Below are 20801 nucleotides of genomic sequence, written 5' to 3' on the forward strand. Positions count from 1 at the left end.
ATAATTCTTATGGGGGTGGGGGTGTCAACAAAAGCCTTTTGCAGTCTGCAGGTGTGGCTCAGAGGTTGAGCACTGACCTATGAATGAGGAGGTCAGGGTCACGGCACATGCTGGGGTTTCAGGCTCTATCCCCATTAGGGGGCGTGCAGGAGGCAGCCAGTCAATGACTCTCATCACCGATGTTTCTATTTCTCCTCTCCCTCTCACTTTCCTTTCTCTGAAATCAATTTAAAAAAAATTTTTTTTTAAAGCCTTCTGCAAAAGTGACAAAAGCTGAGGCCTAAAAGATGTCCGAAAGATTGTCAAGTAAAGGAGGAGGAGGCGTTCCAGGCAGAAGGAAAAGCATGTGTGCAGATCCCGAGGCTGTAACAAATTAAGCTCATCCCAAGAAATCAAACTAGTGTGGTTGAAACACTGTGAGCAAGGGGGAGCGTGAAACAGGATGACGGCTAGATAAGGAAGCTACAGCTGGATCATGAAGGGCTCTGAAAGCTGCAGTAATAAGCTTGGATTTTATCAGAGGGGTAATGGGCAGCCCGTGGATTCTCAGCAGAGTGACGTAATCAGATTTGTCTTTTAGAGAGACCACTCTGACCCAGGATGGAGAATGAATTGGAGGAAACAAGAGGGTCGGGCTATACCTACCTGGTTCATCACTGTAACCCTAGCATCTAGCATGGGGTCTGTACATAATTGGCACTCAGTAATTGTTTGTGGAATGAATGACTGTGAAAACAGAGGAGCTTATTACAGTAACAAAGGCTTAGAGCTGAAGAAAAGTGTCCCAATTTGAGATGTTTTGTAAGTCGAGTTGTTAGGACTTAGTAAAGGATAGACTGAATGTAGTAGGGGTTTGGGGATGAGTGAAGGAAAGAGTCAGACAAGATTCCCACGTTTCTGGCTTGAGACAACTGTATGGTTGAATGAGATGGGAAAGACCAAAGAAGGAGGGAAGGGAGAGGGTTCACAGTTGTTTATCAGATCCCTCCCAATTCCCACCACACAAGCGTCTGAGCATCTGAGAAACACCGGGCACAAGAGCCAGAGTGAGCTCCCTGGAGATGAGGACAGTGTCACTCTCTCTGCCTCTGGCTCTCCCAGATCCACGCTAGGCACTACGAGCAAGCTCCACCAATGGGGTGTGGGGAAAGGGCGCTGGGCAGAAAATTAGAAAGATCTGGGTGATGGAGCTAGCTGTCTTCACTATGTAAACTCCTCGAACTTATCTGACCCGCAGTTTCCTCATAAGATCGTTGGGAGCACCAACGTGTAAAGCTGCGGGCCCAAACTGTGTGTAAAACCGCTCCCGAAGAGCGGGGCGGAATTCCCAAGTTTCTTCCGGCCTGGGGCTGTCTTTCCTCTGGGCGCGGGCCCGTCAGGTTCACCTCGCCCCGGGTCCGCCCGCGTACCCCAACCGGAGTCACGGCCTACCTCCCGACCCCGTAGCGGCGGCGCGCTGCTGCCCAGGCTGATGTCGACAGGTAGCTTCTCTCTCCGGTCCGCGGCGGCGGTGCCTGCCCCGCCAGCCTCAGCCGCTGCCACGGCTACAGGATCTGTGTACACGGAACGTCATGACTTGACACCGGAAGCATTTACACCCGCCTGACCCGCAGGGCCTGCTGGGAAACAGAGGCCCGAGAAGAGAGAGATGGCTGCTTACAAGACCCAGAGGCCTTTGCACCGGAAAGGCTTCCGGAAGTAGCTGTGCTCTCACCACGGAATATTCTATGGGGCTCTCCACTCTCCCCTGATTGGATGCTGGGCTTGCCCGACCCTACAGTCTCAGACTCCTGGGCCCGCCCCGCTGGGCGGCAACTCGAGACGGAGTCGGCGCTGGGAGGACGTGATTTCACAGCCAGGGATTGCCGTTCGGCAGGCGGCCACAGCCTAGGGGCGGGACGGTGTGGGCCTGCGACCCACCTGACCGGAGAGGCGCCGCCGGGGACGGTGAGAATCGGGTCCGCCGATACCCCAGGGGAAGGGATAGACGGCCCGGTGCTGGAGCAAAGAGGGCCGCACCTGGTCCTGGGGACAAGGCGTGGGGCGGCGTAGGGGAGATGGAGAGCTCAGACCTCTGGTGTCTTCTTTGTGTGTACGTACCGTCTCGATTTCTCTGGAGTAAGGAAAGGTACGGGCTGGGCAAGACTACAGTGGCCACAGAGAGGTTGGGTCTTCTTGAATTTCTCCAGACCCTTCGGATGAAGCCTAAGATCTTTAGACCTAGGACTTTTGCTAGACCCGCCCTCTCTAACCAAGATCTGCTCTGTCCCCACGCCCCATTTCCCCTGTGCGTAACTAATTTCGGAGTGCTCTGCCTTTAGGACCTCCCCTTTCTCCCACCGCCGAGGTTGTTTGCCCTTTATTCCCCTTAGCTTCCCTCGGTGTGACACTCCCCTAGCTCCCTAAATATCCGCACACAAAGTCCGGAAGGAAGAGCACTGAGGCTTCCAGTGGAAACTTCATTCTCACTGGAATTACTTTCTGGGCGTCACCTGCCAGAGAATTCCTGGAACCCATTGGTATGGGCAGAATCCGAGCTGACGTCATCCAGGGGCTCATAGCAATTGCTTTGTGGGAAAAGAATAGATTAACTCTGGGTTTGTCTTTCTCTGTTGGCAACGACCTAGCCTTTGAGTTCCTTTCCTTTGGCAGAATATGCGTGTATGTTTTCTTTGATCCTGGGGAAATTGATGCTGAATACAAAACACGTAGGAACTTGTTAAGGCTGTTAAGGGGCGGGTTTATTCCTTTGGGGTGGGCTGATGAAGGTAAGGTGGTCTCAAACTACTGTTACTGATTCTTCCAGCGAGGGTTCATTGTATCCTTGAGGCAAGTGAGAGTCACCTGGACAAGCCATCGAGGAATTCAGTACCTCACACAGCACCTGCTCTGGCCCTCTCTTGGACGTTCTTCCCAGGGACCTACCTAAATTATCAGGGACAATTTCCATATGACAAACGAACATATAGTAAATGCTTAAAAATGTGTATGGCATTGTGCTAAGTTTGGAGAATGGAGCAGTAAACGGGAAAACCAGTGCAATGTTTCTGGATTGCACTTGCAAGAGTTGGTGTACAACTGTAAACTTCTGCATGTTGTAATGATTAAGTGAAATAATTCCACTTTTTTCCTGTCTCCATTATAGTTGAAGCCTTTACCATCTCTTGCCCAGACTACTGCTGCTTCTAGTCTTCCCACTTGATCTCTTGAACCCTTACAATACACTCTCTACACAGCAGCCAGAGTGATCTTTTGAAAATGTAAATAATTCAGATTGTGTCAGTCCCCTGCTCAAAACTCTCCAACCGATTCCTATTGCAATTCATATAAAATCTGAACTCTTTAATATGATCTGGTCTTCCTTCCTTTCTCTGCACCAGCCGTCGTGGCCTTATCTCTGTTCCTAAAACATGTGTCTAACTCACCTTTTGGCACTTACCTTTCCACCTGTCCGGAATACTCTTTCAGACCTCAGCTGGAATGTCACCTTTCCAAAGAGGCTTTCCCTGGTCCCCCTACCTAGATTAGTGCCTCTCCCTAGTCACTTCCTTAATCACTGTTTTATTATCTCTATTGTATTTCTCACTTTTGGAATTACCTGCTTATTTACTTGTTTTCTTGTTGTCTATATCCACCAACTAGAATGCGAGCTCCATGAAGCCATGCCTTGTTCTCCTCTGTAACTCCAGTGCCTGGCACATAGCAGGGGCACAGTAAATGCTAACTCTTAGTATTTTTATGCTTGTTAACATTATGATCCTTTGAACTCCTTGAAGACAAGGATGATATCTCTCTATCCCTATTGCTTAACATAATAGGCACTCACTATTGTTTTATTGCTGAATAAATGAAGTGAAGTAAATATTGAGTGCCTGGAACATAATAAATATGCAATGAGTGTTTTCTATTATTTTTTCTTCAGTGAATGGATTTTAGTGGTTCTTTAGAAAACCAAAACATATAATATAGAATATAAATCACAAGGGGTGACAGCTTTGCCCTCTTTTGCTTTCCTTGCTCCTCTCTCCTGTGAACTATTAGTATTTCCGTTTCCAGGTCACTTAATTGATTTTAGATTTATCATCTTTTCTGGTCCTTTCTTCCCATTCTTGTTGGGAGGGAAGAGAGGAAGAGATAGGACTGGGCCCGTTCTTTAAAAATAGCCATCCTGTGGTTGTTCATTTCTAAAAAATGGTGACAATTTCAGGAACTTAGGATAGGGCTTGTGCCAAGAAAGGGGAAAGTCAGGGAACCCCAGCTAGAGCCAGGGTCACCTCTGCCAAGAACACTGGCTGGCTCCCCCCAGCCTGGCTCATTTCATGCTCTCCTGAGCTGCTTTGACTTGCCTTCCTGAAGCCAGACTCCAGGTGTTACTCAAAATAAGCACTGGTGCAGGCTGCTCCTGAGCCTGGGATCTTTAGAAAGGAAGTGTGTCCTGTCCCTCAGGCTCCTGGGAAACTCCTAGGCTGGCTGGACTTCCAGTAGGTTTGGCTAGAAGTCTTGGACCCTCGGAATCTTGAGAAGAAAATAAGTGGAATCTGACTGGCAGATCCCCAGGGTGAGAACTTCTGCTCTGCCCAGTGTGTCCCTCTGACTGGCTCCAAGGGCTTGCTTGTCCTTCTTGTCACCCAGAGCTGAGTCTCAGGAGGCTGGTGAAGTGACCAGTTTCGGGCTCTGGAAGGCTGTGCCCCCAGACCTGGTTCCTGGTACCATAAAGAACAGCAGGAGCATCTTTCTTACCATTGCCTAGGACCTTAGCCTCTGCCAGGGAGTCTTGTGCTTATCCGGGAGAGAATGACTGGATGGTCAGTGTTTCTCCTTTTGTTCCCTCCTGACTGAGGGCTCTCCTCTGCTGACTCTTGCCTTCTCTCCCATCTCCTGCTCACAGCCTTGAGAGTATGAGGCTCTCGCCTCCACTGGCCACTCACTCGTGACCCTTCCACCACGGCGGAACCTTCCAAGCCCTCCTCCTGCCGTGTGGTGATCTACCTGAAGCGGGAGATGTCGGGGGATACCTGTCTGTGCCCAGCGTCAGGGGCCAAGCCCAAGCTCAGCGGCTTCAAGGGAGGAAGCCTGGGCAACAAATACGTCCAGCTCAATGTGGGTGGCTCCCTGTACTATACCACTGTGCGGGCACTAACCCGGCACGACACCATGCTCAAGGCCATGTTCAGCGGGCGCATGGAGGTGCTGACTGACAAAGAAGGTGAGGTATTAGGGCTTGTTGGGCAAGGTGGGGAGGGAAGGAGGAGTTCCTGGGGACGTGACTTCAGGGGAGGGGTTAAGTCTGGGTTCACTTTTCCAGTTCACCTAGTACAGGACTCCACCTGGAGTCCTTAGTTGAACTTCAGAATTCTTTGTAATTGTACATAGATTACTGTGTGTTTACGCATTTTCCAGAGAGGCTATCCATACTTTTTTTTTATTCACATAGGACTAGGTTCTCCTAGGAAGCATCACCATAGTGACTAGGCAGTGGGCAGAGGCCAGCCAGGCCTGGTGGTTTCTGTGTTGTCAGGAGGGGCCTGAGCATTCCTGAGCTTAGACCTCTGTAGGTCTCCCTAGAGCCTGGAGGGCCTGTCTCTGCACAGTATGTGCCAGCTCTTGGCTTCAGGGAGGAGGAGTGAAGAGAACCATGAACGTAAGAGCTTGAGGTTCTGTTTTCTGTTACCCCATGCTGTGGGTCTATGCTCATGTGCTCTCTACCACCTGTCACCAGGCTTGTCAGGTGGCCTTTGCTACTGCCTGCTTCTGAGGTACCTGGAGGCAAGTAGTAACCCTCTGGGGCACATTTCAATCCCTAGGCTGGATCCTCATAGACCGATGTGGAAAACACTTCGGCACCATTTTGAATTACCTCCGTGATGACACCATCATCCTCCCTCAGAACCGTCAAGAAATCAAGGAATTGATGGCTGAAGCAAAATATTACCTCATTCAGGGCCTGGTGAACATGTGCCAGAGCGCCCTACAGGTACAGAGGCAGAGTCGGGGCTGGACAATAAGGTTGGGAGTTGGCCCCACCTTCAGGGACATAAGGGGCCATTTCCCGGAAGGCTCTGTGGCAGGTGTGGTTGATGAATCCAAACCTAGTCAGGTACTCCAGGTGTTGCCCAGGCTGAGCAGGTGGGCTGCCAGGTGGTTCGTAGGGTGACGGACTCAAGCAGTCTGACTAGGCCCTGCTGCTAGTTTATAGCCTAGATATCTGGGTTTTAGGTTTTCTGGAAATGGGAGTCTGCTTGCCAGCTGGCAGTTTGTCCTACCAGGGGCCACCTAATTTCTGTCTGATGCCTCAGTATGCAGGGCTGGCCATGGCAGAGGGGCTTTGACAGTTCCTGGGGAAAGCCTGGCCAACAAGATCTCAAAAAGGCTTCTTGGCTGTGTGTGTCACCCAGGACAAGAAGGACTCCTACCAGCCTGTATGCAACATCCCCATCATTACATCCCTGAAGGAGGAGGAGAGGCTCATCGAATCTTCCACCAAGGTACTGGGATCTCTGAGGGACCTCTGAGGGCTCCAGGCAGGGCGTTCCGGGACTCGGACCTGGCCCTCACACTCTCCTCCCTCACAGCCTGTGGTGAAGCTGCTGTACAACAGAAGCAACAACAAGTATTCCTACACCAGGTAGGGTGGGCGTCAGTGGGGGGTGTCGACGGGGGACCTTGGGGAAGGGCTGTAGAAGCAGCTAAAAGGGCTGAGCAGCCAGCGTGGAAGTTTGGCAGCAGACCCAAGGGAAGCCACCTGCACTCCTGGCATGGTTGGCATGGGTCTGGGCCTTAGGAGGGAAGAACAGAGTAGAAGGGAAATTAGGCATTTGGAACTTGGTGCAGGGCCCTGGCTGGGATATAGACGAGACTGAACATGTAATACCCTCTTAACATCTGTTATGCCGGGCAGCATGCCAGGTGTTTTCCCAGCATTATCTTATGGGCTGAAGGAAGGACACTGAAGCCAGTGGCCTGGGACTCCTCCTAAGCTAGCCTTTGTCCTAGGCCAGTTTCCCCCTTGCCTCCCTGAAGTCCCCCAGTGTCCTCTCAACAGGCCACAGTTAGGCTGCAGGAGGCTGCAGGCTCAGAGTCCCAAACCTTCCCAGTGGCTCTCTGGACAGACACGTTGCCAGCATCACCCTTACAGCAAGGGAAAGAATCCTGCTGATAGCAGCAAGCCTCCTTCCTTCAGGCCTAATGAGGGGAGACTTTCCTCCCTCAGTTCTCTCTGCTTTAAATTAAAACCAAGTCAACTCCTTTTCCACACAGGCCCCCAAACCCAGACGGTGCCCCATGACCTTTTCTCTTCTTGACCCCTCTGGCGTCTTGATTTCTCCTCATTTCAGCATGTAAGGGAAGGGTGGGGAGAGCCCAGCTAGTACCCTCCCTGTGCTGGAACCTCATTCCCGGGCCTGCTGGCCCTCGTGGGTTTTTCAGCAACTCCGACGACCACCTACTGAAGAACATTGAGCTGTTTGACAAGCTCTCCCTGCGCTTCAACGGTCGTGTGCTCTTCATCAAGGACGTCATTGGCGATGAGATCTGCTGCTGGTCATTCTATGGTCAGGGTCGTAAGCTGGCAGAGGTGTGCTGCACCTCCATTGTGTATGCCACAGAGAAGAAGCAGACCAAGGTAGGGGGCTTCCCTCTGCATGGGTGGGAGCAGGACACACACGAGGGAGTGAAAGGGGCATCCATTTTGCTGTTTTTCCCAAACTCGCTGGGATGGTGCTGGGCAAGCTGATTGAGCAGGACAGTGTAAGGGGCTCGGGGAATGCATGGAACTATTTGTTCTGTTCAGCTGAGAGGCAGGGGCTGTTGGGAACAGCCGGTGTGCTGGGAAGAACTGGGTCTTTGGAGTTGGCCCAGTTCAAGTTTGAATTCTGGTGCCACCATTTACCAGTTTTCTGACTTTAAAAAATTCTTTTTTTATATCTTTATTGATTTCAGAGAGAGGAAGAGAGAGAGACAGGAACATCAATGATGAGTGAGTCATTGATCGAGCCCACAACCCAGGCATGTGCCCTGACCGGGAATTGAACCCCGATCGCCTGGTTCCTAGGTCGATGCTCAATCTCTGAGCCACGCCCGGCCAGGCCAGTTTTCTGACTTTAGATAAGCCATTTAAACCATCTGGGCCTTGGTTTCCCCATTTGCAAACATGGGAAAGATAGTGCGAATTTAACAGAGCTATTGTGAAAATGAGGCAATTTTTAAGAGAAGCAGTGCAGTGTAGTAGAAGTAGCTGTTCAGATTTCTTCCCTGGCCCCTGCTAGTTTGGTGTCCTGCTCAATCAGCTTAAGCCTCTACAGTAACAACCAAGTGCCAGGTATGCGTGAGGGACTTGTTAGGTGATAGTTAACAAAAACTCAGCTAACCCCTCTCTCCTAGACTGCAGGTGGTCTGTGTCCTGCTTGGAGAGTAGCTTTCCACCGTGACTGCATGTTCTGGAGATGGCTGGGCTTTGCTAGGGTGGGAGGGCAGCTCATCTGGGGAAGTCATGTACATGTAAAGGGCTCAAAGCAGCCACACTCATGTGTTACCTTGTGGCCCCCAGGCTACTAAAGTGCCTTCAGCTGGGCGGTCTGAGCGTCAGGGAAGGACAGCTTAAGGAGGTGGCCTTGCTTCCTCCCATCATTTTTGGGGTAGGAGCTCCCATGGCCACATATCAGTGGAGTCAGGATTCAGGGGCAGGTCTCTGGGGAAGAGGGGGCTGGTTGCACTGTGGAAGTCGCAACAGCACCTCTTCCTTCCTAAGCGCCTCGTCCATGAACTTTCTGACTCCACACACCTCACCTGAGAGAGGCAAGGCTAGGGCCCTTCTCCCCATTTGTCAGATGAGGGAACAGAAGCTCCTGATGGCACATGTTAGTCTAGAAACCGGGTGCCTTGAATGCCATCCCTTTCCATGTTTCAATTAATGTCCAAAACTCTCTGATGTAGATATTAACCATGACTTTACACAGGTGGGAACTCAGGCCTAGCAAGGTTAAGCCCAACGCCCCACAGCTATTAAGTACGTGCGCTGTATTTGTACCTAGGCCTAACCACAGAGCCAGAGCCCTAACTTCTGCACATACCAGTCCATTGGTCTGGGATCAGGTAGGACGTGGAGAGGGTACTAGTCTTCTGCATCCTTATTGCATAGAGTACATCTCCTCACACCTCCTTCGGAGGGAGACCTGCCCTCGGCCTCATGAGACACAAAGCCAGCTGTCTCCTGAGAGTTCAGGCAGCCTCATGAGCCAGCACAGAGCCAGGGGCCTTACATGCTGCTCTCTCTCTGGGATAAAACCTCGTTCAGTCAGTCCTCTTGTCCCCCTCACCCTAGGTGGAATTTCCAGAGGCCCGAATCTATGAGGAGACACTCAATGTCTTACTCTATGAGACCCCACGAGTCCCTGACAACTCCTTGCTGGAGGCCACAAGCCGTAGCCATAGCCAGGCTTCACCCAGTGAAGATGAGGAGACCTTTGAACTGCGGGACCGCGTCCGCCGCATCCACGTCAAGCGCTATAGCACTTATGATGACCGGCAGCTCAGCCACCAGTCTGCCCATCGTGACTGACAAGACCCTCAGGGAGTCAGGGCAGGGGACACCATATCTCCCCTCCTGTGGAACCCCGCCCCATTGGCCACCCCACGCTGCTGCTGGCTGGGTCTCTGCTCCAGCACTCAGAGGCATGACAAGCCCTGCCTGGGAGGTCAGAGGGCCTGAGTAGGGGAGGGGCCCTATTCCCTTGTCCTGCTCCCTGAGCACTTCATGATGACAAGTCCTGGCCCCTTTGCTCAGCATCTCCCTGCGTGCCTGACTGGGAGCTGCTTCTGCCCCTGGGGTGAATGGATTAATCTGCCCACCAACTGCCAAGAACATTCCCCTTGGCCTTTTGCTGATGCCTCTTTGCTCAGCTGAGGCCCATGGGGAGTGGGGTTGTTCTGTGGAAAAGGTGGCTGCTGGTGCTGTGGAGGCCCAGTTTCTTGGAAGGTGGGGCTCCTTTATTCCTAAGGTGTTTAAGCACAGGCTTGATGAAGTTATTATTTTTTTTTTAATCTAGGAAACGAATAGTTTTAGGTCTAATAGTGAGGGGCTGGGTATTTTTGCTACCCCTGCAGGATGCCAAAACCCTAGGTAAGGCAGAACCCTGGGTCTGTCTCAATTCCTTTGGGATCTGTTTCTTTAAAGCACTTTGTACTTTTGTTCAGGAGATTTGTATTCTTCCCTGACCTGTTGTCTTTTTTTGATCCTGATCCCCTCTTCCCTGCAGAATCAATCTGAGGGAGGAGATAGAAGAAGCAGTAAAAACAATGACCAGTTTTGGCTTTGCCAGGCTGGCCAAGCAGCCTGCCCAGAGCAGGCTAAGGAAGGATGTATAAGTTGGGACCTGTAGTTCTAATAACGCCCCTGTGAGAAAGGACATTTTACCCCAACATCTTAGTCACATAACTGACCCCTAGGGTCTAACATGATTGCTCCTTTTGATTCTCTTGCCCTCAGCTCCAAGGCATGCTGTCCTTAGTGTAAAGCCAAAGAGCCATTTCAGGGGCCAGGAGCATGAGCCACAGCAGGAAGGCTATGGAGCCCACGGGCACTGAAGAGTTCATTCTCTGCAGCCCTGTGCAGAGATTGTGTGTGCTTGGCCATACATCCTGTGCCCCCACCCATGCTATTGGTTTTGTGTCCTGGCTGGGGATGGTGGTTCTTTCCTGGGTGAGTCTCTAAACACAGGATAATGTGAGCAGTCTAAGCCCCTTGAAATGTTTCTCCATTTCTTTCTTGTTGGGTAACTTGGTCATGGAGATGCCAAGCACCAGCTCTTGGGCAAGGATACAAGTTCCTCTTCAGGGCTTTGGTTTTTAGGGCTTTGGTTTTCATTCTGTTTGGCTTTGCCCTTGAGAAGCTGCTTATCTGAATTCCTTCCCAAAGGAATGCCATCAGGAAGGGAATGTCCAGCCAGTCTAACAAATAACAAAGCAGCATACCCACTCATTTGGGAAGGGACATAGGTTATCAAGTGCATCTCAACTACTCTTACAGTAAGCCCCTAGGTGGCTGTGTTCATGGCTGATCCACAGAGCCTATAGGCAGATGCCTGGCCAGGGTTAGGAGACACTCAACAAGGACCTGAAATTACATAATGGGGCAAGGGAAATGTGACCCTAATCAGGTATTTTACACTTGTCACAGTTTTGAATGTATAAAGACTTTCAGGTGAGGGAGCCTGGTGATCTGCTATGACAGTTCTTCCAGCCCTCAGTGGAGTAGTAAGAGGACAAATCCATTTGGGGCCAGATTCTGGCTTTGGTTTTGGGCCTTTCTCAGAGCCTGGATTAATTCTGAGGCCACTGGCCTAATTCCTCAGCTCCTCCTGAAGCCCTTTAATACTCAAAGTCCCAGCTTCCCACTGAAGTATTTTGACTGTCCTTTGACCTTCACTGCCCCTGTAGCATCTTTACTGCTCTGACATTCAAATCCTCTTCTGTCTCAATGGTGACTAATCTTTCTTCCTGAGCACGATAGTCTGGAACTCTAAGACACTTTCTCTGATTGGAAATATCTCCTTGTTCTTAAGAAAAATACTAACATTGAGCTCATTGAAGTAATCTTAGCTTTTAAGTTAGACTTTGTGGTGTAAGGGCTTGGAGAATTTTGAGTTTCCCAGCCCCATTCAGAAAGCAGCTCTTGGTTGTATGAATTTTTCAACTCTGAGCAGCCCAGGGGAAAAGTAAACAAAAAATGTGGGTGAAGGTCAAACCTTCTCATCAGTTTCTCAGAAAACTAGAAGCCTACTGTTAAGGACACATACCAGTATTGGGTTTTATTGTTTGTTATCTGACCAAGGTCTGCCTCATAGATGGCACAGATCCTGGCCGGAGGGAACTACTTATCATACAACTACAATTCTTTGTTGTTCAGCATAGGTGATGGAAACAAACACTAATTTCTAATAAAATTGTTACACTACAGTGGTACAGAGCTGTGCTTACAGTGAGTAAAGCTTGGTCAGCTCGCTGCTATGGACATGGTTGTTGTATTTGTGTTCGCCGCCTGACCTTGTGCTCTCCCTAGGTGGTTAAGTCCAATTGCACTCAGCTGTCCTGCAACCGTGGCTCCCCCTGGTGGAAGATTAAGGACAACACTAATAAGGGCTGAAACTGAGGTTTAATATTAATATTAATTCAAGAGTAGCCTGTTTAACAATTGCTGTGGTAGCGGGGAAGCAGGAACCCTAAGAATCAGGGCAAAATGCAGCATATTTCATCTCTGGCTCTTGGAGATCTGTAAAAAGCTCAAAGTAGCTTGGCTTAGCCACCACCCATACCTAAAGCTCCTTGGCTGAATTTCCACCTTTGTAGTCTAGAGGCGCAACAAATTTGTGCACGTGCCTGGCAAGCCCATTGCTCCAGGAAGCCTGGTTAGCTTCCCTCATTCCTCTCCCAGGCCCAATGAAGCCAGAGATGCCAGTGGTTGGCCAGCACTAAGGGTCAGGCCACTCTGCCTCTGATGTTGGCCTCCCACTCCACACTTGGCAGAAGATAAAGAGAACAAGAGTCCAACCCAGCCCCCACCCCACTGACTGAGAGGCACAGTGATCCTGAGAGATGCCTAGCCAACCCCAAGCCTCAGGAGGGAAACATACATACCCTAGTAGAAGGGGCAGCTTCCTGAAAGGAGAGCAAGGAAAGCAATCAAGGGGCCCCTCTGGGTCAAAACGAGAGCATGAGACCCTGGGGGCAGAAATAGCGAGGGTGGCCAAGCGTGCACTGGTTTATTGACCAAACCTCACGTTCCAAACAACTTGTGTGACAGACCAGGAAACTCCAGGCGTGTGGCAGCTGAACACAGAGGTCCTGGTGGAAAGCTCTACTGGAACACAATGTAGGCTGGGCTTACAGGGGAGGTGAGCCTTGGAGGAGTCCTACATGGATCTTCTGGAGAAAACAGTTATAGCCCACTCACCAAAAAAAGAACCCCATATTCAAATGGTGCAAACAATTAAGAGACCCACTGTGGCCCATGATGAAGAGTTCTGCAGCAACTGTGGGATGAGTGCTATTCTTCAGGAACCGAGCCTGGCCACTCGGCCTCAGCTGGCCTACCAGTGAAGGCCTGAGGGTGGTGTCTTCTCATCTTTATTGCTTTCCAGGGAGAAGGGAGGGATCCGGACATCAAAGTGGGAGCCATCAGGCCTCTCAAAGCGGAACGTACCCCTGTAGGTCAGAGAAGCTAGTTCAGAAGGAGGGAGGGCTGAGGCCCTCTTGAGGATCTGGGTAGCCCTATGCCCTCAGCTCCAGAACCACAGCAGGATAGGGCAGGCCTCGCTCGTGCCAGCATAACACTGGTCCAGAGACCCAAGAGCCCTTCCTGGCCCTCATGAAAGAAAAAAATACAACTGTCCTGATTCTCACCCTTAGATGCACACTGCATAAAAAACCCAACTATACTTTCAGGTTAAGGAGTAAAATACCAGGAGGGAAAATTAACTATGTAGGCAACTCTGCATCATCAAATCACCAGACCTCTTTGGCTTAAGTTCTTAGTCCACAAAACCACAGGGAACCAGCAAACACAGTCATAAAAAATCAGAGGAGTCCCCCCCAACAATGAATGGCAGGTAAGGTTCCGCCTCAGGACTTAACTTGGCCCAGGGTTAATTGCAAGCTATGAGCTCCCACTTTTCTGACCTGCAGCTTGTGTCTGTGGTTAAACTGCCCCTGCCTCAGCCCCAGCCCCAGCACATGCTCACTCACCACATATGCCCACTGGAAGCTTGTAGGGAGACGTGGCTGCTGTACTGGAATGCAGGCTGCTCCTTGGATAACACTGGTTCCTGTCAGGGTTCAGGCAAAACAGGTCAGGCCAGACAAGCTCCCTGCACCCTGGGGACAGATGCTACTGCCAGTTCATCAGGACTGGATGCCCCCTCATGCCTCCCACAATGACAGCCTGCCAGTGCTTCCGCCACTGCACAGCCATGGACCTAGGCCTTTTATTCTAACTCTGGGAAAGATCTGAGGGCACCGGGCAGAGATGCTAAGCACAGGACCTACTTTGTAAATACCCCTCCCAGCGTCCATTCACTGAGTGCCTAAGTGGAAGGCCCCATGGCAGTGCTCTGCAAACCCTGGCTAACTCAAGTCTCCAAGGACTCATAAGGTAATAGATATAATCCCCATTTCAGCAGTAAGAAACTGAGATTTTGGTTAAATAACTTACCCAAAGTCATGGTGAGTGAAGAACACAGATGGCATTTGAAGCCAGACTACCCAACTCCAAAGCCCTATCCTTACTCTCTATCCTACCCTGTTCCCCTAAGTCCCTGCTGATTTAGATAAATGCTTGTTAAATGTGACCCCTGCCCACTTTTCATGACTTTATTCCTCAGGAAATAGGGTGGGGTAGTACAGGAATTGAAAAATCAGATCTCAAGGACCAGCAGAAGATGTAAGCATGTAAAAAGGCAAACGGACACCAGGAGTAGTGGGGGGTGCATGCCCCATCTAAGGGCATTCAAATTCAATTTTTAAAAAGGCTCTGTGCTGGCAAAAACTCGACACCAGCTTTTTTTTTTTAATCCTCACCCAATGATGTTTTTCATTGGCTCTAGAGAGAGGAAGGGAGAAAGAGAAACATCAATCAGTTGCCTCCTGTACATGCCCCAACCGAGGACTGAACCCATGTGGGTATGTGCCCTGACCAGGAATCGAGCACACAACCCTTCAGTGCACAGGACGGTGCTCCAACCAATTGAGCCACGATGGTTAGGGCTACACCAGCTTCAATTTCAGACTTACTTGGATTCCAATCTAGGTCCTACCACCACTAGCTATGGGACCATAGGCTAGTTATTTAACTTAGTCTCATTTTCTCCATCTGTGAAATGGGTTGTAAGAAACCTATCTCACAGAGTTGTAATGTTTCTCACCAATGCATTCACACCCAGAGCCTCTGTCCCTAACCACAGAGGAGGAAGAAACCACACATTAAGCCCCCGAGCCTGCTGGGCCGGACCAGGAACTGGGAATTATTGGCCCATTAATGATGATACTTACCCTGCCCACCACCCCTCGGCCTCGCACTGTCTCCAAGGTGCCAGATAGACTGAATATCCTCCAGTGTCGCTCCCGGAGCTGTACCACGTCACTGTCAAGGTTCTCCAAGCGGATACAGTAGCGCCACTGTGGGAGTGGGGGAGAGAGTTCACATCTGAGAAAGTAAACTTTGGACTAGTCTGCCCAAAATTCTAAGAGAGCAAAAGGCAAAAAAGGCTGACACCTGCATTGCACAGGCCCCACTCCCCAGACGTAAACTCCATTATCTAATTTGTCCCCCCATGCACCCCTCCTCAGGTCCTCCTACCCCGGGGTAGACACTCACCCAGTAGACGTGGGAATTCTGGGCTTCCTAGGGGGGGAAAAAAGAATTTAAGTCCCAGAGAAGAGGGCAGGATCAAGTGTGTTCCACTCAACATCTCTCCAATGGAGTAGACATCTTCCAGGAAGGCTGCAGAGCCAGAACAATGCTGTATCTGTAGATGATGATAACTGAACTACAGCCAACAAGCCCACTGTGAGGGGACAGCCTCCCCTGGGTCCATCCCTGGCCTCTTTTCCTCTTATCCACAGGACTCATCCCTTTCTCTGGACCAAATCCCTGCCAGCTGCTGCTCCCTACCCCTCACTGCTGGCCCAGGCCACTGCCCTCCTCTTCGGCCCTACCATAGCCCAACCTTATTACGTTACTTGGTATGGTGTATGTTGACATCCTCCACTACCATGAGGTCTGGAAGGCAGGGACAATGTATTATTTTATCTTTATCCCCAGGACCTAGTTTACAGCCAGGCAAGAAATAGTTCAAAAAATATTTGACTAATGCATAAAAAGTATGAGGATCAGCCTACAATGATTTAGACAAGTATGTGTATATTCTTCATAAACAAGGCTCCCTTTGAGCCAGAAGAGAAGGAAGAATCAGCCTGGAGGACTCCTCCTGGGACCCAAAGGTTTCCCTGCTCTAGGTCTTGGTGTCAGCCATTGCCAAGAGGCTGCTCAACCCCACCCAATACATGGAGGACTCAGACGCACAAGCACAGGCACATGCTTGAAATGTGGAATCTGCTCCAGCAGTCACATTGGGAATACCATGGAGAATCTGGGGGCCTAGCCCTAAGGAAAGGGGCCATGCTGGGCACATACCCTCATGCCCATGTAGAAGGGGATGACAGTGACACGGATGTTCTCGGTTGTTTCCCGATGGACATCGGAGAGCTCTAGCCAGGGGTGATTCTTCTCTTGCCAGGCCCGTAGTGTCTCTCGAGCCACAAAAGGGGGTGCTGGGGCAAAAGGATGACTGGTTAGTCCAGACAGAGTCCAGGGCATTATACCCACTTTCCAACTGCCCCTCCTAGAAAACCCTTCCCAGTGGTGGCCCAGGTAAACAAGACACCCAAATGTGAAGCAAAACACAGGCTAGAAGGCACAGAGCTGCTTCCAAGAAGCCCTGAGAAGGTATGTGGCATCATGGGAAGAGAACTGGACTGGGAGTTAAGAACCCTGGTTTTCAGACCTCGCTCTGCCACTAACTAGAAATCTTGAGTCCCTTCTCATCTCAGCCTGTTTCCATAGCCATCCACCTGACAGGTCTAATGGGAGGCTGAATAAAATTGTGGAAACAGAGCTTTGAAATTACTTCTACAATACTATCTTTGAAGAAAGGGCCCTCCTTCCCCAGCTTCTCTTCTTGAAAGATTACCTTTTGTCTGGTCATAGAGAAGAAATCTTTCAAAGAGCTCATGCTGAATGGGAACCTGATCGGTGGAGGTGTAGGGGAGGATGTCTTCATGGCTGACATAGTCCAGTCCTGGCACAAAGAGGCAAAGAGACAGTGAAACTCATGTAGGAGAGGGGAGGAACAGGGCTGAGAAGAAACACAATTCCTGGCCTTGTCCTAGAATGGGATAACCCTGGTACCATAGCTCTCAGCATCTATAATCCCTCCCAGCATATTAGAGGACATCAGAAAGGCATCCAAATCATCTCCCTGAGACACACCAAACCCCACATTGACAGGCACAATTCAGATGCTCATACTCACCTGGGATGGCATAGAGGGCCCGGCTGTCGTCATGGTTAGCCAAGAAAGTCACAGCTTCTGTCTGAGATCTCTGAGACTAAGGCAAGAAGCAAGTCAGCCTTTCTTAGTCACTCTCCAGTCCTGAGGACTTGGGGACCAGTACTGATCTGGGCTGTCTGAGCCCTCTCCCTCCCTTAGTCTCCATTGGGGTTCAGGCCTTTCCCATGGAAAGGAACCCCAAGCCCAGCCTTCTTGCTTACTTACTATATGTGGACAGTCTCGGGCATCAATCAGCACCTGATAGTAAGTGTGAGTTTTGCCTTTCACCTCCTTAGAGCCATGGCCAGCAGGATTCTCTGCTCTACAGGGTAGAAGCCCAAGATCACCCGAAGAGAAACCGAATCAGTGTCTGCCCCAGCTCCCCACCCCAGTCCCTCCTCATCTAAACTGGTGCCTGATCTGAAGGGGCTTTAGCAACACCCAGCCCAGCTGCTCCCCAGTCAGGGGCAAACAATGGAATGTGGAGGACCCATGGCACAGAGTCATCATTTGTCCTCTCTGGCTGCCTCTTGGAAGAAGGAGCAGATGCTGAGAAAATCAAATTCCTGCCTCAGTCCCTAGAGCCCGAGTACCCTACACTTCTCACATTCCAGGGGCTGTCTGTGGTCACTGAATGAAGCTGGGCCTTTTGTTTTTTAATGTATTCTAATGATGATAAGAGATTAAGGGGAAGATTCTAACTGAATGTCCAGAAATCAAGATGGCTAGTCCCCCAATGCCTTCTGGGTAATTATAATGCAAACCGAGAATAGCTTGGAAGAGTATCCTGCAGAGGCCTAAAGGGATCCTCTGCTTAAGACTGTCCCTGGCACTCAGCATTAGTACCAGGGAGTACTCTGGGGCTGTTCCTAAGGCCCAGGAAGATGCTATCTTCACTCCTAGAATCCCAATTACGTCTGTCACGAGTCAGGCCTCCTTCTGAGGACACTGTGAGGCACAATGCAGGGCAACTTACTTTTCTGGAGCTGCAGAAGCCACGTCCCGGTCATAGAGTCTGGCCTGCCAGGGAAATAGGACGACACCTCGGTAGCCAAAAACACTGTGAAGGAAAAGCTGGGAGGAAAGAGAGGCCTCAGTGAGCCAGCAAGTGCATGCAGGTGGGACCCAGACCACAAAGCAGCACAGGTGTGACAACTCCAGCACACGGTCTTGGCACTCGTCCTTGAACTCCGTGATCCACCCAACTGCAGAACACTCTTACCCTCTCCCTTCCTGGCTGACTTCTACTCATCCTTCAGGCCAGTATGTAGGCCTCTAAGAAGTGTTCCCTGACCTCCCCTCCACTTAGCCCAGTGCACAGCCATTGACCATTTGCATATCATAATCCCTTTCTAAACTGTCAAGTCCACAAAGGCACTGCTTTCTGATTTAACTCCAATGCACAATGCCCAGTCCATTGTAGGTATACAAAATGTTGGAAAAAACAAAAAGTCCTCCTTACCTACAAGAAGCCTAAATCTATCTCAGTGCATCTGGCACAAAGCTGATAGAGAAAAAGAGCCTCAGACCGAGAGTTTACAACACTGTGGAAGAGCTCAACTATGATAATAAAGCACCAAAGGTGTGCTTTTCTGAACACTCCCTACACTGGCTTCCCACCATCCACAATGTTAGAGGACTCTTCAGTAACGTGACTTTCTCCTCGCTATAGTCCAAACCATCTCTGTCCACACTAATTTGGACAGAGAACCCACTGATACATGAAATGCGTTCAAATCCAGGAAAACAGAAACCCACCTTTAAACATTTGTGATTCTGGTCTGGCACCAAACACCAAGGCAGAAAACCAAAACATTCAATCCTATAGCCAAATCTGACCCTTTCAGAAACAGAGCTACACCATGAAAATGAAAGATGACCCAGCCCAGCACTCACCTGCCCAGTCTCGTATTTTCCATTCTGTTTTGGCACCTCAAACACACCAACTGTTTCCAAAACTTTGCCCTCTGGTCGGTTTCTGATTAGGAAGGACAAGAACAAGCAACTGAGCAGCTAAAGAGGTAACAGAACTTATCCATCAGAAAAGGCTACTAAGATACCAAAGGGCCAAGGCCGTGACATCAGAGAAGGGTCAGGTTGTGGGGCCAGCTGAAACAATAGGTAAGGGTCTTGCCACATCACCACTCCACAGAGCGTCTGCCTATCCTCCTCTAAGGTCCAGCCACAGGCTCCTCCCTGGTTGCCATGTTAGGTCTGAGCTCCCAGATCACTGTTTCTCTCCATTCTCAGCATTCTTCATGTTGCGCCTTCATACCCTGCTTAATTGTGCTCCTTGTCTCCCTTTCCTCCCTGAGCCACCCTCCTGATCTCCCACAGCACTTTAACTGTCCTTCCCACCTTGCATTTCAGTTATTTGTATCCATGTCTTATCTCCATTAGAGACCAAGTTCCCTGGGAGCAATGACTGTGTCTGATTAGCCAGTGTTACCCCTCAGAGCCTAGTGTGTACCAGGAGCTCAAAAAATTGTTGTTCTGTGTTATAATTCCATGCCTGTCAGCCCCCCTCCCCCAAACTGCAGTCTTCACTTTGCGCTTGAAGGGCTTCATCATCCTCTCTAGATTTCCTACTGTACTCCCTACATTGCACCTAGTAGTCTCCCAATCTAGTTTTTGTTCAGATTTACATCAGTTTGCACAGGGGTCTGAAAATGCAAATAGTCATAATCTCTCCCCAATATAAGTGTCTAATCTCAGCCACTAAAAGGCCAGTTCTCTGAGCAGCGACCTCTCTGGACAGGTGCTTATTCTAGGGGCTTTTCAAAGCACTGTTATTCTTACTATTTTTGAGATGTGGCCATGTTTCCTCCTACTTGATCCACTAGCCCCAATTTGATCTGCCTGTCCCATCCCTAGAGATAATGTTCACACCATCCCCATGGCCTCAAGCCCCCTTCACCAAATCACATAGAGAGAACCGGTCTCCCCAAGGTCACACTGAAACCGGGGGGCCCGTGCAGGGTTCAGGCTCAAGTCCTGTTTTCAACTTAGAACATCTTTCTAAGGGAGGCCTTGCCTCAATCCGGGGCTGGGGGGGGGGGGGCGTCAAACTCAAAAGCCCTAGGACTTAACTAAAAGGCTGTCCACTAACAGCAGCGCTGGAAGATCTCCACTCGGGGAGGTAGGATTCACTAGGAGGATTACTGGTTCCCCCTCAGAGCCAGCCCCGCACAACCCAGGGGTCTGGAGCGCGCTCCCTTCTCTGCTCCTGGCACACATCCCAGGCGGCGCAGGTCGGCTCCCGAAGGGGACCCTCTCTGTGTCGAACTCCAATCACTCTCAGGGGCCCAGACCTCCTGGCCTCCTCTCTGGCCAGGAACACGCTCCCTAGGCTACGGGCCCCTGCCCCGCGGTCGGTCCCTCACCGGGACGAGAGGTGCCTCCGCGTCGTGGTCGCCGCTGGTAGGAAGGCCCCAGCTCCACCTGCCGCACAGAGCGGCCTTGGCCCCCGGGCCCCGGTCAGCGACCGGGACCACCAGCGGCTGCCCACGGCCAGGGCCCGCCGGGCCACACAGCCCGCCATGTCCCCCCCGAGCGTCTGCTGTGCTGCTGACACAGGGCCCGACCCGCGGCCGGGAGGCGTCCCGCCCCCGCCCCACACTGCCCCGCGCCGCGCCGCGCCCCGCCCCCTTGGCCCTCTGGCCCGCCTCGCCCCGCCAGCTCCGTGCTCCTTCCGGCGGAAGT

At 50.8% G+C, this 20801-nt stretch overlaps 2 protein-coding genes across 4 annotated transcripts; one reads left to right on the forward strand and one right to left on the reverse strand.

The window, feature by feature from the left end:
• The first annotated feature begins 1621 nt into the window (after nt 1-1621).
• Nucleotides 1622-11955, forward strand: TNFAIP1 (TNF alpha induced protein 1). Its single transcript, XM_081161374.1, has 7 exons — nt 1622-1947; nt 4889-5206; nt 5805-5974; nt 6396-6485; nt 6573-6625; nt 7426-7621; nt 9320-11955. Exons 2-7 carry the CDS (start codon nt 5002-5004, stop codon nt 9554-9556), a joined length of 951 nt encoding a protein of 316 aa, XP_081017500.1. The 5' UTR covers nt 1622-1947; nt 4889-5001; the 3' UTR covers nt 9557-11955.
• A 785-nt stretch (nt 11956-12740) lies between these two features.
• On the reverse strand, nt 12741-20766 carry POLDIP2 (DNA polymerase delta interacting protein 2). Of its 3 annotated transcripts, none has more exons than XR_014000483.1 (11): nt 20483-20725; nt 18996-19077; nt 18076-18173; nt 17325-17421; nt 17082-17157; nt 16740-16847; nt 16184-16320; nt 15365-15515; nt 15040-15165; nt 13738-13817; nt 12741-13197 (listed from the first exon to the last, which is right to left on the reverse strand). XR_014000483.1 is itself a non-coding variant. In XM_081161372.1 (11 exons), exons 1-11 carry the CDS (start codon nt 20638-20640, stop codon nt 13083-13085), a joined length of 1104 nt encoding a protein of 367 aa, XP_081017498.1. In that variant the 5' UTR covers nt 20641-20766; the 3' UTR covers nt 12741-13082. The 3 variants fall into 3 exon arrangements, 2 of the variants coding, with proteins under 2 accessions (XP_081017498.1, XP_081017499.1); XM_081161372.1 differs by having other exon boundaries at nt 15365-15391; nt 20483-20766; XM_081161373.1 differs by lacking the exon at nt 15365-15515.
• Nucleotides 20767-20801: the final 35 nt, after the last annotated feature.

The sequence above is a fragment of the Miniopterus schreibersii genome (assembly GCF_964146895.1).
Source record: "Miniopterus schreibersii genome assembly, chromosome: 16".
Lineage (NCBI taxonomy): Eukaryota > Metazoa > Chordata > Mammalia > Chiroptera > Miniopteridae > Miniopterus > Miniopterus schreibersii.

Bases quoted from the DNA above. Each gene is read 5' to 3' on its own strand.
- TNFAIP1 (XM_081161374.1), top strand. From the start codon at position 5,002: ATGTCGGGGGATACCTGTCTGTGCCCAGCGTCAGGGGCCAAGCCCAAG. The intron at 6,486-6,572 runs GTACTGGGATCT...CCTCCCTCACAG, and splicing joins TCATCGAATCTTCCACCAAG to CCTGTGGTGAAGCTGCTGTA. The intron at 7,622-9,319 runs GTAGGGGGCTTC...CCCTCACCCTAG, and splicing joins CAGAGAAGAAGCAGACCAAG to GTGGAATTTCCAGAGGCCCG.
- POLDIP2 (XM_081161372.1), bottom strand. From the start codon at position 20,640: ATGGCGGGCTGTGTGGCCCGGCGGGCCCTGGCCGTGGGCAGCCGCTGG. The intron at 18,174-18,995 runs GTGAGTGCTGGG...CTTTCCTCCCAG, and splicing joins GAAAATACGAGACTGGGCAG to CTTTTCCTTCACAGTGTTTT. The intron at 13,818-15,039 runs GTAAGTATCATC...GAACCCTGACAG, and splicing joins GCCGAGGGGTGGTGGGCAGG to GAACCAGTGTTATCCAAGGA.